Consider the following 16,056-nt stretch of genomic DNA (forward strand, 5'->3'; position numbering starts at 1 on the left):
TGCCAAACCGAGGAACAAAAGACCCCGATCCATAGTAGATCATCATGATCGAGCCTCAATGTCAAAAAATAGTAGTGTTTTTGTCGTCTTTGATTGACGTAAGATTTTATCACGGTGTAGATATCATCAGTAGGCACCTGCCCGTAAATTTTCAAAGTGATCAAAGATCATTTTTCCAAATTTAACGGATCAAACTTCTCGAAAAAGTTAGCATTCTAAAGTAAAGATAGGGGGTAGGGGCGCGTAACGAGTTCCACCCGTCCACACGATTGCCTCGACTGTATCTACATGCTCGTCAAATTTTGTGCAAAACCGAAGAACAAAAGACCTTGATTCGTAGTGAATCTTCAAGATCAGGCCCTACTGTCAAAAATTTTGTGTGCACTTTTTTGTTCTTTAATGATTTTTAAAGCACCTCACATCAATTAAATTCATTTATATCCATTTTAGGAGTCTGCAGGGATGATTAAACTGTCAGCATACTCTAGCTTTAGTCTGTTTGAATGTCGTAATGTTGGTACAGGATCTAAATCACATAATCCTGAGAATGGTATCTATTCTATTTCCTTTTTTATTATTTCTGTGAGTTAGATTTACAAAAATAGTAATCTATTTTGAATTTTGTTGTCACGCAGAGGAATATATTGGGTTAGATGATGACAAATACGTTGGGAATCTGCTGGCGGAATTCAAGACAGCAAAGAATCAAACTAAAGCAGAAATTTTGCCCTGACATAAGGCTTGGGTGCAAGGCACACATGGTGTAGGGATTGGGTCTCCCAATGGTTTTGGGTTTGAGGGTGGTTGGGTTTTCTTTCTTATTGTAGGCTGCAAGCTCATTCTCTCGGTTTAGGAAAGGGCAAGCTTGTCGGGTTTGAGGGCTTTTGGGGTTTTTGAGGGTTTGTTGGGTTTCTTTCTTTTTGTGGCTGCTTTGGCTGCTCCTGTGTATACTTCTTATATACTTAGGGACGCCTAACATTATTTTAATAAAAAATTTCTTACTTATAAAAATAAATAAGTCACAAGGGTACTGGATAACGACACTTACCTTTAAATATTTCTTAATATTCAATCTAAAGCGTTGAGCATTTTTTGGTGAAAGCATATCTATAAGTGTATCTTGGTAAAACTCTACCATATATGCCTGCATTAATACAAGATCGATGTCAATTCTAAGATATATATTTATATATATCATATAGACGGACAACTAATTAGAAACATTACCATGCAGATGAGGAAAAGTAAGAGAGCAACAGCTACAACTTGATTTTGGATGAGGGTTGTAACATTCAAACTCATAAATAAAGTGAATCATACAACTGATGCTGAAGTTTACTACAAAATTAATTTAAGCTGTAATATCAGTTCATTATATGGCATTGGAAAAAATCACCTTCAATGAAAATGAGAATTTGTTGCCATCTCGTCTTATAATTTTAAATAGTTCTGTCATAGCTCGAGGAGTAACTCCAGGATTGTTTTCAGATCCATATATTGTAAATGTCTTTCCAGAACCAGTTTGACCACAAGCAAATATGCACACATTATACCCATCCACAGCAGATTGCACCAAATACTGCAATTGTAATAACAAAAGTATATATATATATGAGAAAATTACAAGCTAAGATCCCATAATTAAGTTGATAATGTATTCAAACTCAATCAAACTTACCCTTGTATCCTCAAACACGTCTTTTTGAGTAGCACTTCCATAAAATACATGATCGTATATATGCTGCTTGGCTTTATCATCTTTCCACGGATGTTCAACTGTAAACTCATCAAGACTTGTAAGTACATCTCTTTCTTTTTCAGCAATCTCTTTCTCATTAAGAGGTCTTAATCGACAAAAAACTCGGATCTTGCCTTTCATATCTGAAATGTATCAAAGGGACAATATTTTGCTCATATCATTTATAAAGATTATTCAAGACATAATAAAAATAAAGACCAACACATCTAATGCTGTCGAAAATGCACTCCATTTTGAAGGTTTTAGAAAATGCCAACCTTCAATAGTATTAGAATAACGCTTTCTTAAAACTTGTTCCTCCTTATAAAGGACTTCCAACTCAGCAAGTTGAGCCCCTTGCATCTTCAAAATGGCAGCAGTTTGCTCATTCTTTCTATCCATGTCCTAAATACAAGTGGAAAGTAATAAGCAAAATGTACTCAATTGAAAATACATTCGTTTCAAGGCCTGAAATATTGTGATGCAATTAAAGTAGAATACTAAAACATAAAGAATTAGGAATAAGATTAAAATATCAAACTTCTTTCACTTCTCTCAATTCCTCTAATTCCTTTAGATTATTTTGTAATGAAGCCAAATCACAGTTCCTAACAGCAAGAGTTGACTCAACAACAACCAACTCTTGTGTGACCCCTTCAAGCTTCTTTACAAGTTCAAGAACTTGAAACTTTAAGACTTTACATTTTTGCTCAAAGCTTTTCTCAGGAAAATCTTTCTGCATTTCAATAATTACTATGTACATGAATTCATAACCCGTGAAAACAATAGAGATTCCTAAAACCAAATTCAAGTGGAAACAGTACTACCTCATCAGCTTTCTTCTTTTCAAGTCTAGATATCATTTCTTCCAATGATACTGTTTCAATAATCTGCTTCTTTATAGGTGTGCCATGATTGCAAGTAACTTTTGCTAGGTTTTGCTTGTCAGATCTCAAGGATTCTTTCAATTCCTCTAGCTCTTCTTGCAGTTTTACTTCTTGCTTTTGCTTATGAACATCAATCTTGGTTGTAGTTCCCCGAGAGAGATACATTACAACTTCTTAAATGATGGTATACATAAAAGAATCTTTTTTTTTTTATTTTTTATTTTTTATAATTTATATTTCAAAAAAGCACAGAGGAATGCAACCCAAAGTACACAGGATGTATAAAGGATACTCCTAATCCAAAGAGAAAGAAGAACACAAATCTAAAAAATAAGAGAAAGAAAATTAAAGAAAGACTATTTCTACCACACAAATAGGAAGCCTAATTGGCAAAAAAGAAAGGATTTCTCAGAGAAAACCCCGAGTTTCAAACCCAATGGTCAGTTTGATGATATGAGTATTCAGTACATGTATTGGTCCATAAAGAGCAAAATGGTCCAAACAATCATGAAAGATTTAGTCTTAATATCTAACTTGAGGTTGTTTAAGGAAAAAAAAACTTAGATAATGCAGTTTAACCTATAAAGCTCAATTGTCAGACCTTGGTGGTACTTTAGTTGAGCAAGTGTAGATTTCAATATATTTACATGATATAACTCCATAATGATTGGTTCTTGATTTCTTCTCATATATGTGCATTCAAAGCAGCTGCTAAATGATTAGTTACCTATCCTCACATCTCATGGGATGTTGACCTTGGAATATGATAATGGATGCTTTTGTTCATTGTCAATTTATTCAACCATAGTTCAATCTATTGGAATTTCATTTTAAGTCTCACTTGATTAACATTCCTTTGAGATTCTTCTAGAGCTTTAGACAAATCCTGAATACGTTTCTCATGCACTTCCACGTTAGGAGGTTTAAGGCGTAACATGACATCATTTATATGCGTTTGAAGAGCAACACGTATTTCTTCTCCCTACAACAATAGAGAAATCACTACTAAGACATGAAAGTACAAAATGGTTCAGAGGCTGAGAAACTCTAGTACTGAACACTGGTGTATAAATAAGAGAGGTGATCAAAACCTGCTTGGTATCAAACTGAAATGTATGATGAACACCTACAACTCTCATCTTAAAGAAAACAGCAATATCGCTCCCATACAACCTAGACACAATGAATGGAACCATGAATCACTCCTTATCTATAAAACTGTAATGTGATAAAAAAAAATAAAAAATAAAAAATAAAAAATAAAAAATAAAAAATAAAAAAATAAAAAATAAAAAAACTAATTCAAATATTGGGCCTAAAGTTCAGCCCATATCCAATTTAGATCCAATTAATTATGGATCCAAGACAGTTCTTGGAACATAGGGGCACGTGGGTTTCCTAGCTGAGATCTCGGATCTCAGATCTCAGGTCTTAGATCTCAACTCTTAGCTCTGAGCTAGGAAACCCACGTGCCCCTATATTTCAAGAACTGTCTTGGATCCAGAGTTAATTGGTTCTAAATTGGATCTGGGCTGAATTTTAGGCCCAATATTTGAATTTGAATTTTTTTTTTTTTGGTCACATTACAATTTATAGATGAGGAGTGATTCAAGGTCACATTCATTGTGTCTAGGTTGTGTGGGAGCTGTAGAAAAGAGTTGCGAAAGACTATTTTTCTTTTTGAATTTGTTCAAAATAAATTCAAGTGTTTATAGCTAAGGGTTCGGGATGATGGAACCTTTCGGTTATTTTGTTGAACATGCTCTCCGTTCATTTACATCTGATGATATGCTATGTTTCCAAAAGGTAATGACATGTTTTCTTCACATTATCATGTTCTGTTATAACTAGCATACTCATGAAGACCAAAATAAAAAAAAATTACAGGATTCTATACCAACTTCGCTGCTCAAAATTAATAGCTTCCTAGTAATCCGAGCAACAAAACTGTTCAACATAAGTTTGAAGTACATGGGAATTCCTTCATCTGATGGCCATTAGGTTACTTCAGCAAATTTAGATGAACGAATTGAGCTCGTTGAAAAATTATACACGTGTCCTTTGAAGTGTTTAGAGCTCAGAGATGAACTTTTTGTTCAAATTTCAAAACAAAAAAGAAATAATCCTAATAGGTATGCCTTAAATTTGATATTGAGTTTTCATAATTAATAAATTTGAGGCTTGTAATTATAGTGTTGGGATAGTAACGAGCAAAATGCCCCACTTCTTGACATTCGTAATGGTTATAGGTTAAACTGTATTATCTAAGTTTTTTTTCCTTAAACAACCTCAGGTTAGATATTAAGACTAAATCTTTCATGATTGTTTGGACCCTTTTGCTCTTCATGGACCAATACATGTACTGAATACTCATATCATCAAACTGACCCTTGGGTTTGAAACTCGGGTTTTCTCTGAGAAATCCTTTATTTTTTGCCAATTAGGCTTCTTATTTTTGTGGTAGAAATAGTCTTTCTTTAATTTTTTTTTCTTATTTTTTAGATTTGTGTTCTTCTTTCTCTTTGGATTAGGGGTATCCTTTATACATCCTGTGTATTTTGGGTTACACTCCTTTGTGCTTTTTTGAAATATACATTAAAAAAAAAAAAATTCCTTTACGCATACCATCATTTAAGAAGTTGTAATGTATCTCTCTCAGGGAACTACAACCAAGATTGATGTTGATAAGCAAAAACAAGAAGTAAAACTGCAAGAAGAGCTAGAGGAATTGAAAGAATCCTTGAGATCTAACAAGCGAAACCTAGCAAAAGTTACTTGCAATCATGGCACACCTATAAAGAAGCTGGTTATTGAAATAGTATCATTGGAAGAAAGGATATCTAGACTTGAAAAGAAGAAAGTTGATGAGGTAGTACAGTTTCCACTTGAATTTGGTTTTAGGAATCTCTATTGCTTTCACGGGTTATGAATTCACGTACATAGTAATTATTGAAATGCAGATAGATTTTCCTGAGTAAAGCTTTGAGCAAAAATGTAAAGCCTTAAAGTTTTAAGTTCTTGAACTTGTAAAGAAGCTTGAAAGGGTCACACAAGAGTTGGCTGTTGTTGAGTCAACTCTTGCTGTCAGGAAATGTGATTTGGCTTCATTACAAAATAATCTAAAGGAATTAGAGGAATTGAGAGAAATGAAAGAGGTTTGATACTTTAATCTTATTCCTAATTCTTTATGTTTAAGTATTCTACTTTAATTGCATTACAATATTTCAGGCCTTGATACGAATGTATTTTCAACGGAGTACGTTTTGCTTATTACTTTCCACCTGCATTTAGGACATGGATAGAAAGAATGAGCAAACTGCTACCATTTTGAAGATGCAAGAGGCTCGACTTGCTGAGTTGGAAGTGCTTTATAAGGAGGAACAAGTTTTAAGAAAGCGTTATTTTAATACTATTGAAGGTTGGCATTTTCTAAAACCTTCAAAATGGAGTGCATTTTCGACAGCATTAGATGTGTTGGTCTTTATTTTTATTATGTCTTGAATAATCTTTATAAATGACATGAGCAAAATATTGTCCCTTTGATACATTTTAGATATGAAAGGCAAGATCCGAGTTTTTTGTCGATTAAGACCTCTTAATGAGAAAGAGACTGCTGAAAAAGAAAGAGATGTACTTACAAGTCTTGATGAGTTTACAGATGAACATTCGTGGAAAGATGATAAAGCCAAGCAACATATATACGATCATGTATTTGATGGAAGTGCTACTCAAGAAGACGTGTTTAAGGATACAAGGGTAAGTTTGATTGAGTTTGAATACATTATCAACTTAATTAGGGGATCTTAGCTTGTAATTTTCTCATATATATATATTGGGCCTACAGTTTAGCCCAGATCCAATTTAGAACCAATTAATTCTTGATGCAAGACAGTTCTTGGAACATAGGGGCACGTGGGTTTCCTAGTTGAGAGCTGAGAGTTGAGATCTCAGATCTCAGATCTCAACACTTGAATTTCTTTCGACCAAATTAATAAAGAAAAATATTCTTTCACAACTCTTTTCCACAGCTCCCATACAATCTAGACACAATGAATGGGACCATGAATCACTCATTATCTATAAAACTGTAATGTGATAAAAAAAATAAAATAAAATAAAATAACTAATTCAAATATTGGGCCTAAAGTTCAGCCCATATCCAATTAATTCTGGATCCAAGACAATTCTTAGAACATAGGGGCACGTGGGTTTCCTAGCTGAGATCTCGGATCTTAGATCTCAAAACAAATAAAAAATAATCCTAATAGGTATGCCTTTAATTTGATACTGAGTTTTCATGATTAATAAATTTGGGGCCTGTAATTATAGTGTTGGGATAGTAACGAGCAAAATGCCCCACTTCTTGACATTCGTAATAGTTATAGGATCTCATTTGTTGAGCCTTTTATGAAGCGTTCACTCCAAGTATATGACCAACCTTTTCAATTAGAACTACTATCATTGCTATTCTTGATTCTGTTTATCACACTTGATTTTGCTATTACATGCAATACTTGGTCAAAGCATGGGAGTTGATGTATTTGTGTGCTTCTTCCGTGCCTCCTAGTAAGGACATTGGTGGATATCTATCAGAGTATGTTTATAATGTGGCACATGGTGTGAGTGTGGATTCTGAGGTTCAAGTGCTTGCATTAAATACATTAAATGTTTTTAAGCATGCTGTTAAGGCTGGTCCCAGGCATACAATACGAACACGAGAGGAGATTGAGGCCCTTTTAACTGGTTGAAAACTTACAACTATAGTATTTTTCTTGGATGAAACTTTTGAAGAAATCACGTATGACATGGCAACCACAATGGCTGATGCTGTTGAGGTACTTTTAAGCCTTCTCTACTATTAGGTCCATCTAAATATTCATATCTATCTGTGTATGTACTTTTTTGTTGAGGTACTTTTATACTATTTCAAGATAGACTTATTTTTAAGTCGTATGTATGCACTTTTTTGTTCTTCATTGATTTTTAAAGCACTTCATATCAATTAAGTTCATTTATATCCATTTCAGGAGCTTGCAGGAATAATTAAACTGTCAGCATGCTCTAGCTTTAGCCGTTTGAATGTCGTAATGTTGGTACTAGATCTAAAACACCTAATCCTGAGAATGATATCTATTCTATTTCCTTCTTGATTATTTCTATGAGTCAGATTTACAAAAATAGTCATCTATTCTAGACTTTGTTGTCACGCAGAGGAGTATATTGGGTTATATGATGACAAATACATTGGGGATCTGCTGGGGGAATTCAAGGCATCAAAGGATGAAACTAAAGCATAAATTTTGCCATACAAACTGACATTAAAAAAAAAAAGCTATTTCGTGAATCAGATGAAGCTGTGACCGATCCAATGTTTGTGCAGTTGTCCTATGTTCAAGTATGTAATTTCTTATTTCAATGACTAGTGATGCTCATTTTGAAGTTTACAGGACCACCTTATCAACATTATGGAAATGTTTTCTTGTTCTTTTACGTAGCAAATGTTGCTTTCATCAATGGGAGATGTATCTCTAATGTTCTAATTAAACGGTTTCCATTGGTACTTTCTTAGGTGGTTGATATCTAATTATTTGGAAAAAATATATATTAGCCCCCCAAACTACCACCCTTTCTCCGGATGGCCCCTCCAAACTACTACTTTCTAATTTTTTGGCCCCATCCGTTTATTTATGCCGTTAATTCTAAACAGAATTCCGAAAATACCCCTCCTACACTTTGAAATTCTCACGGTTAAGGGAGGGGTATTTTCGTGTTTTTGGCCAATTTCTGTTAGAATTAACGGTACAAATAGATGGATGGGGCCAAAAAATCAGAAAGTGGTAGTTTGGGGGGTCGGAGTGCAAGTGTTGGTAGTTCGGGGTGCCATCCGGAGAAAGGGTGGTAGTTTGGGGGGCTAATATATATTTTTCCCTAATTATTTTTTTCCTAGAGGAATTTAAAGAATCCTTGAGATCTAACAAGCAAAACCTAGCAAAAGTTACTTGCAATCATGGCACACCTATAAAGAAGCTGGTTATTGAAACAGTATCATTGGAAGAAAGGATATCTAGACTTGAAAAGAAGAAAGTTGATGAGGTAGTACAGTTTCCACTTGAATTTGGTTTTAGGAACCTTTATTGCTTTCACGAGTTATGAATTCACGTACATAGTAATTATTGAAATGCAGATAGATTTTCCTGAGAAAAGCTTTGAGCAAAAATGTAAAGCCTTAAAGTTTTAAGTTCTTGAACTTGTAAAGAAGCTTGAAAGGGTCATAAAAGAGTTGGCTGTTGTTGAGTAAACTCTTGCGGTCAGGAAATGTGATTTGGCTTCATTACAAAATAATCTAAAGGAATTAGAGGAATTGAGAGAAATGAAAGAGGTTTGATACTTTAATCTTATTCCTAATTCTTTATGTTTAAGTATTCTACTTTAATTGCATTACAATATTTCAGGCCTTGATACAAATGTATTTTCAACGGAGTACGTTTTGCTTATTACTTTCCACCTGCATTTAGGACATGGATAGAAAGAATGAGCAAACTGCTACCATTTTGAAGATGCAAGAGGCTCGACTTGCTGAGTTGGAAGTGCTTTATAAGGAGGAACAAGTTTTAAGAAAGCGTTATTTTAATACTATTGAAGGTTGGCATTTTCTAAAACCTTGAAAATGGAGTACATTTTTTACAGCATTAGATGTGTTGGTCTTTATTTTTATTATGTCTTGAATAATCTTTATAAATGATATGAACAAAATATTGTCCCTTTGATACATTTTAGATATGAAAGGCAAGATCCGAGTTTTTTGTTGATTAAGACCTCTTAATGAGAAAGAGACTGCTGAAAAAGAAAGAGATGTACTTACAAGTCTTGATGAGTTTACAGATGAACATTCGTGGAAAGATGATAAAGCCAAGCAACATATATACGATCATGTATTTGATGGAAGTGCTACTCAAGAAGACGTGTTTGAGGATACAAAGGTAAGTTTGATTGAGTTTGAATACATTATCAACTTAATTAGGGGATCTTAGCTTGTAATTTTCTCATATATATATTGGGCCTACAGTTCAGCCCAAATCCAATTTAGAACCAATTAATTCTTGATGCAAGACAGTTCTTGGAACATAGGGGCACGTGGGTTTCCTAGCTGAGAGCTGAGAGTTGAGAGTTGAGATCTCAGATCTCAACACTTGAATTTCTTTCGACCAAATTAATAAAGAAAAATATTCTTTCGCAACACTTTTCCACAGCTCCCATACAACCTAGACACAATGAATGAGACTATGAATCACTCCTTATCTATAAAACTGTAATGTGATTAAAAAAAAAAAAAAAAACTATTTCAAATATTGGTCCTAAAGTTCAGCCCAGATCCAATTTAGATCAATTAATTCTGGATCCAAGACAGTTCTTAGAACATAGGGGCACGTGGGTTTCCTAGCTGAGATCTCGGATCTCAGATCTCAATTCTCATATCTCAACTTTTAGCTCTAAGCTAGGAAACCCACGTGCCCTTATGTTCCAAGAATTGTCTTGGATCCAGAGTTAATTGGTTCTAAATTAGATCTGGGCTGAACTTTAGGCCCAATATTTGAATTAGTTTTTTGTTTTTTTGGTCACATTACAGTTTTATTGATGATGAGTGATTCAAGGTCACATTCATTGTGTCTAGGTTGTGTGGGAGCTGTGGAAAAGAGTTGCGAAAGAATATTTTTCTTTTTGAATTTGTTCAAAAGAAATTGAAGTGTTTATAGCTAAGGGTCCGGGATGATGGAACCTTTTGGTTATTTCGCTGAACTTGCTCTCCGTTCATTTACATTTGATGATATGATATGTTTCCAAAAGGTAATGACATGTTTTGTTCACGTTACCATGTTTTGTTATAACTAGCACACTAATGAAGACCTAAATCAAAATTTTTTATAGGATTCTATACCAACTTCGCTGCTCAAAATTAAAAGCTTCCTAGTAATCCGAGCAACAAAACTGTTCAAGATAAGTTTGAAGTACATGGGAATTCCTTCATCTGATGGCCATCAGATTACTTCAGCAAATTTAGATGAACGAATTGAGTTCGTTGAAAAATTATACACGCATACTTTGAAGCGTTTAGAGCTCCGAGATGAACTTTTTGTTCAAATTTCAAAACAAACAAGAAATAATACTAATAGGTATTGCTTTAATTTGATACTGAGTTTTCATGATTAATAAATTTGGGGCCTGTAATTATAGTGTTGGGATAGTAACGAGCAAAATGTCCCACTTCTTGACATTCGTAATAGTTATAGGATCTCATTTGTTGAGCCTTTTATGAAGCGTTCCCTCCAAGTACATGACCAACCTTTCCAATTAGAACTACTATCATTGCTATTCTTGATTCTGTTTATCACACTTGATTTTGCTATTACATGCAATACTTGGTCAAAGCATGGGAGTTGATGTATTTGTGTGCTTCTTCCGTGCCTCTTAGTAAGGACATTGGTGGATATCTATCAGGGTATGTTCATAATGTGGCACATGGTGTGAGTGTGGATTCTGAGGTTCAAGTGCTTGCATTAAATACATTAAATGCTTTGAAGCATGCTGTTAAGGCTGGTCCCAGGCATACAATTCGAACACAAGAGGAGATTAAGGCCCTTTTAACTGGTCGAAAACTTACAACTATAGTATTTTTCTTGGATGAAACTTTTGAAGAAATCACGTATGACATGGCAACCACTGTGGCTGATGCTGTTGAGGTACTTGTAAGCCTTCTCTACTATTAGGTCCATCTAAATATTCATATCTATCTGTGTATGTACTTTTTTGTTGAGGTACTTTTATACTCTTTCAAGATAGACTTATTTTTAAGTCGTATGTATGCACTTTTTTATTCTTCATTGATTTTTAAAGCACTTCACATCAATTAAGTTCATTTATATCCATTTCAGGAGCTTGCAGGAATAATTAAACTGTCATCATGCTCTAGCTTTAGCCGTTTGAATGTCGTAATGTTGGTACTGGATCTAAATCACCTAATCCTGAGAATGATATCTATTCTATTTCCTTCTTGATTATTTCTATGAGTCCGATTTACAGAAATAGTCATCTATTCTAGACTTTGTTGTCACGCAGAGGAGTATATTGGGTTATATGATGACAAATACATTGGGGATCTGCTGGGGAAATTCAAGGCAGCAAAGGATCAAACTAAAGGATAAATTTTGCCCTGCAAATTGACATTAAAAAAAAAGTTATTTCGTGAATCAAATGAAGTTGTGACTGATCCAATGTTTGTGCAGTTGTCATATGTTCAAGTATGTAATTTCTTATTTCAATAACTAGTAATGCTCATTTTGAAGTTTACAGGACCGCCTGATCAACAATATGGAAATGCTTTCTTGTTCTTTTACGTAGCAAATGTTACTTTCATCAATGGGAGATGTATCTCTAATGTTCTAACTAAACGGTTTCCATTGGTACTTTCTTAGGTGGTTGATATCTAATTATTTTGTTACAGTTGCAACATGATTATATATTGGGAAATTATCCTGTCGGAAGAGATGATGGTGCGGAGCTGCTGCTCTGGAGATCTTGGTTGAGATTGGATTTGTTGATAACCCTGAATCTTGCACGTGAGTTTTTTTTACTATGTCTTACTCCATGTTATTTGACCTTTCCTTTCTGAATACTTTGTCGCTTATGCTTTTGTGGTCTTTAACTTGCTTTCGTATTCACAGTGATTAGAAAGATAGGGGAGGTATTTTTTACTTATCAATTTCCATAAGCAGTTGTTTTGTACTCTAAAATAAATTTGGATTTGTTGAGATAAATGTTTTCAGTGACTGGAATTCACTTTTGGAACGATTCCTTCCAAGAAAAATTGCTATAATATTGGCAAAGCGGGTATGGGATTTGGATATTGTTTCTCGTTACTATTCTATGGTAAGAATTAAAATTTTCAAATTCCTTGTGCATCAATGAGTAACTTGCTCCAAAGGGAAATAGTGTTATAAGTCCATTCCGTATTCTTCCCATAAGTTTCTTTGTAATTTTACTCTGAAGTATTTGCAAGATATTTCAACTCATTTGTATAATATCTTATTTTTAACTGAAAATTTTGCATTTGTTGTCTACTAGGAACATTTGACAAAAGACGATGCGAGACAACAATTTCTGCGAATATTGAGAACACTTCCCTATGGGAATTCAGTTTTTTTTAGTGTTCATAAGATTGATGATCCTATTGGACTTCTGCCAGACGAATAATTTTAGGTATTAATAAGAGGGGGTTGGTGTTAAGTTATAAGTTTTATGCACATATTGCAAAGTTGTTTTTTGCATTGTGGCCTTCCCTTACTTTACGTTTATTTGTTTGCTCATTTGCCCATAGGTTCATTTTTTCCGCCCAATTGTAAAGGAGTATGTACATTCTGCCGAGTTACAAGACATAATGCAATTTGGTAGTAGCGATATTGAAGTTTTCTTTAAGATGAGAGTTGCAGGTGTTCTTCTTACATTTCAGTTTTATACCAAGCCGGTTTTGATCACCTCTCTTATTTATACACTAGTGTTCAGTACTAGAGTTTCTCAGCCTCTGAACCATTTTGTACTTTCATGTCTTAGTAGTGATTTCTCTATTGTTGTAGGGAGAAGAAATACGTGTTGCCCTTCAAACGCATATAAATGATGTCATGTTACGCCTTAAACCTCATAGCGTGGAAGTGCATGAGAAACGTGTTCAGGATTTGTCTAAAGCTCTTGAAGAATCTCAAAGGAATGTTAATCAAGTAAGACTAAAAATGAAATTCCAATAGATTGAACTATGGTTGAATAAATTGACAATGAACAAAAGCATCCATTATCATATTCCAAGGTCAATATCCCATGAGATGTAGATCTGAGATTTGAGATCTCAGCTAGGAAACCCACGTGCCCCTATGTTTCAAGAACTGTCTTGGTTTCAGAGTTAATTGATTTTAAATTGGATCTGGGCTTAACTTTAGACCCAATATTTGAATTAGTTTTTTTTTGGTCACATTACAATTTTATAGATAAGGAGTGATTCATGATCCCATCCATTGTATCTAGGTTGTGTGGGAGTTGTGGAAAAGAGTTGCGAAAGAATATTTCTCATTTCTGATTTGGTCGAAAGATATTCAAGTGTTAATAGCTGAGGGTCCGGGATGATGGAACCTTTTGGTTATTTTGTTGAACTTGCTCTCCGTTCGTTCACATCTGATGATATGCTATGTTTCCAAAAGATAATGACATGTTTTTTTCACGTTACCATGTTCTTTTATAACTAGCATACTCATGAAAATCTAAATCAAGAAATTTTACAGGATTCTATACCAACTTCGCTGTTCAAAATTAATAGCTTCCTATTAGTCCGAGGAACCAAACTATTCAAGACCATTTTGAAGTACATAGGAGTTCATTCATCTGATCACCATCGGGTTACTTCGGCAAATTAAGATGAACGGATTGAGCTCGTTGAAAAATTATACATGCGTACTTTGAAGTGTTCAGAGCTCCGAGATGAACTTTTTGTTCATATTTCAAAACAAACAAGAAATAATCCTGATAGGTATGCCTCTAATTTGATACTGAGTTTTCATGATTAATGAATTTGGGGCCTGTAATTATAGTGTTGGGATAGTAATGAGCAAAATACCCCACTCCTTGACATTTGTAATAGTTATAGGATCTCCTTTGTTGCGCATATTATGAAGCGATCTCTCCAAGTACATGGCTAACCTTTACAATTAGAACTACTATCAATGCTACTCTTGATTCTGTTTATCACACTTGATTTTGGTTTAGGGTTTTGGGTTTTGGGGTTTGGGGTTTAGGGTTTCGGGTTTCGGGTTTCGGGTTAGGGTTTTGGGGTTTAGGGTTTCGGGTTTAGGGTTTAGGGTATAGGGTTTAGGGTATAGGGTATAGGGTATAGGGTATAGGGTATAGGGTTTAGGGTATAGGGTTTAGGGTATAGGGTATAGGGTATAGGGTATAGGGTATAGGGTATAGGGTTTAGGGTATAGGGTTTAGGGTATAGGGTATAGGGTATAGGATAGAGGGTATAGGGTTTAGGGTATAGGGTTTAGGGTTTAGGGTATAGGGTTTAGGGTTTAGGGTATAGGGTTTAGGGTTTAGGGTATAGGGTTTAGGGTTTAGGGTATAGGGTTTAGGGTATAGGGTTTAGGGTTTAGGGTTTAGGGTATAGGGTTTAGGGTATAGGGTATAGGGTTTAGGGTATAGGGTTTAGGGTATAGGGTTTAGGGTTAGGGTTTTAGGGTATAGGGTTTAGGGTATAGGGTTTAGGGTATAGGGTTTAGGGTTTAGGGTATAGGGTTTAGGGTTTAGGGTATAGGGTTTAGGGTTTAGGGTTTAGGGTTTAGGGTATAGGGTTTAGGGTTTAGGGTATGGGTTTAGGGTTTAGGGTTTAGGGTTTAGGGTTTAGGGTTAGGGTTTAGGGTTTAGGGTTTAGGGTTTAGGGTTTAGGGTTTAGGGTTTAGGGTTTAGGGTTTAGGGTTTAGGGTTTAGGGTTTAGGGTTTAGGGTTTAGGGTTTAGGGTTTAGGGTTTAGGGTTTAGGGTTTAGGGTTTAGGGTTTAGGGTTTAGGGTTTAGGGTTTAGGGTTTAGGGTTTAGGGTTTAGGGTTTAGGGTTTAGGGTTTAGGGTTTAGGGTTTAGGGTTTAGGGTTTAGGGTTTAGGGTTTAGGGTTTAGGGTTTAGGGTTTAGGGTTTAGGGTTTAGGGTTTAGGGTTTAGGGTTTAGGGTTTAGGGTTTAGGGTTTAGGGTTTAGGGTTTAGGGTTTAGGGTTTAGGGTTTAGGGTTTAGGGTTTAGGGTTTAGGGTTTAGGGTTTAGGGTTTAGGGTTTAGGGTTTAGGGTTTAGGGTTTAGGGTTTAGGGTTTAGGGTTTAGGGTTTAGGGTTTAGGGTTTAGGGTTTAGGGTTTAGGGTTTAGGGTTTAGGGTTTAGGGTTTAGGGTTTAGGGTTTAGGGTTTAGGGTTTAGGGTTTAGGGTTTAGGGTTTAGGGTTTAGGGTTTAGGGTTTAGGGTTTAGGGTTTAGGGTTTAGGGTTTAGGGTTTAGGGTTTAGGGTTTAGGGTTTAGGGTTTAGGGTTTAGGGTTTAGGGTTTAGGGTTTAGGGTTTAGGGTTTAGGGTTTAGGGTTTAGGGTTTAGGGTTTAGGGTTTAGGGTTTAGGGTTTAGGGTTTAGGGTTTAGGGTTTAGGGTTTAGGGTTTAGGGTTTAGGGTTTAGGGTTTAGGGTTTAGGGTTTAGGGTTTAGGGTTTAGGGTTTAGGGTTTAGGGTTTAGGGTTTAGGGTTTAGGGTTTAGGGTTTAGGGTTTAGGGTTTAGGGTTTAGGGTTTAGGGTTTAGGGTTTAGGGTTTAGGGTTTAGGGTTTAGGGTTTAGGGTTTAGGGTTTAGGGTTTAGGGTTTAGGGTTTAGGGT

General features: G+C 35.2%; 1 protein-coding gene and 2 pseudogenes across 1 annotated transcript; 2 read left to right on the forward strand and 1 right to left on the reverse strand.

The window, feature by feature from the left end:
- Positions 1–421: 421 nt before the first annotated feature.
- On the reverse strand, positions 422–3,821 carry LOC133863441 (kinesin-like protein KIN-14E). Its single transcript, XM_062299373.1, has 9 exons — positions 3,717–3,821; positions 3,467–3,607; positions 2,566–2,760; positions 2,280–2,474; positions 2,017–2,143; positions 1,679–1,881; positions 1,397–1,579; positions 1,049–1,144; positions 422–454 (listed from the first exon to the last, which is right to left on the reverse strand). The coding sequence occupies exons 1-9, from the start codon at positions 3,819–3,821 to the stop codon at positions 422–424; spliced, it is 1,278 nt and encodes a 425-aa protein (XP_062155357.1).
- Positions 3,822–4,356: 535 nt separating this feature from the next.
- On the forward strand, positions 4,357–10,261 carry LOC133863442 (kinesin-like protein KIN-14E; annotated as a pseudogene).
- Positions 10,262–10,395: 134 nt separating this feature from the next.
- LOC133863444 (kinesin-like protein KIN-14I) lies at positions 10,396–14,194 on the forward strand (annotated as a pseudogene).
- Positions 14,195–16,056: the final 1,862 nt, after the last annotated feature.

The sequence above is a fragment of the Alnus glutinosa genome, chromosome 3, assembly GCF_958979055.1.
Source record: "Alnus glutinosa chromosome 3, dhAlnGlut1.1, whole genome shotgun sequence".
Lineage (NCBI taxonomy): Eukaryota > Viridiplantae > Streptophyta > Magnoliopsida > Fagales > Betulaceae > Alnus > Alnus glutinosa.

Coding starts and splice junctions, on each gene's coding strand:
- LOC133863441 (XM_062299373.1), bottom strand. CDS start 3,821: ATGGTTCCATTCATTGTGTCTAGGTTGTATGGGAGCGATATTGCTGTT. Junction 2,475..2,565: donor AAAAGAAGAAAGCTGATGAG/GTAGTACTGTTT, acceptor ATTGAAATGCAG/AAAGATTTTCCTGAGAAAAG. Junction 455..1,048: donor ATATTAAGAAATATTTAAAG/GTAAGTGTCGTT, acceptor TCATCCCTGCAG/ACTCCTAAAATGGATATAAA.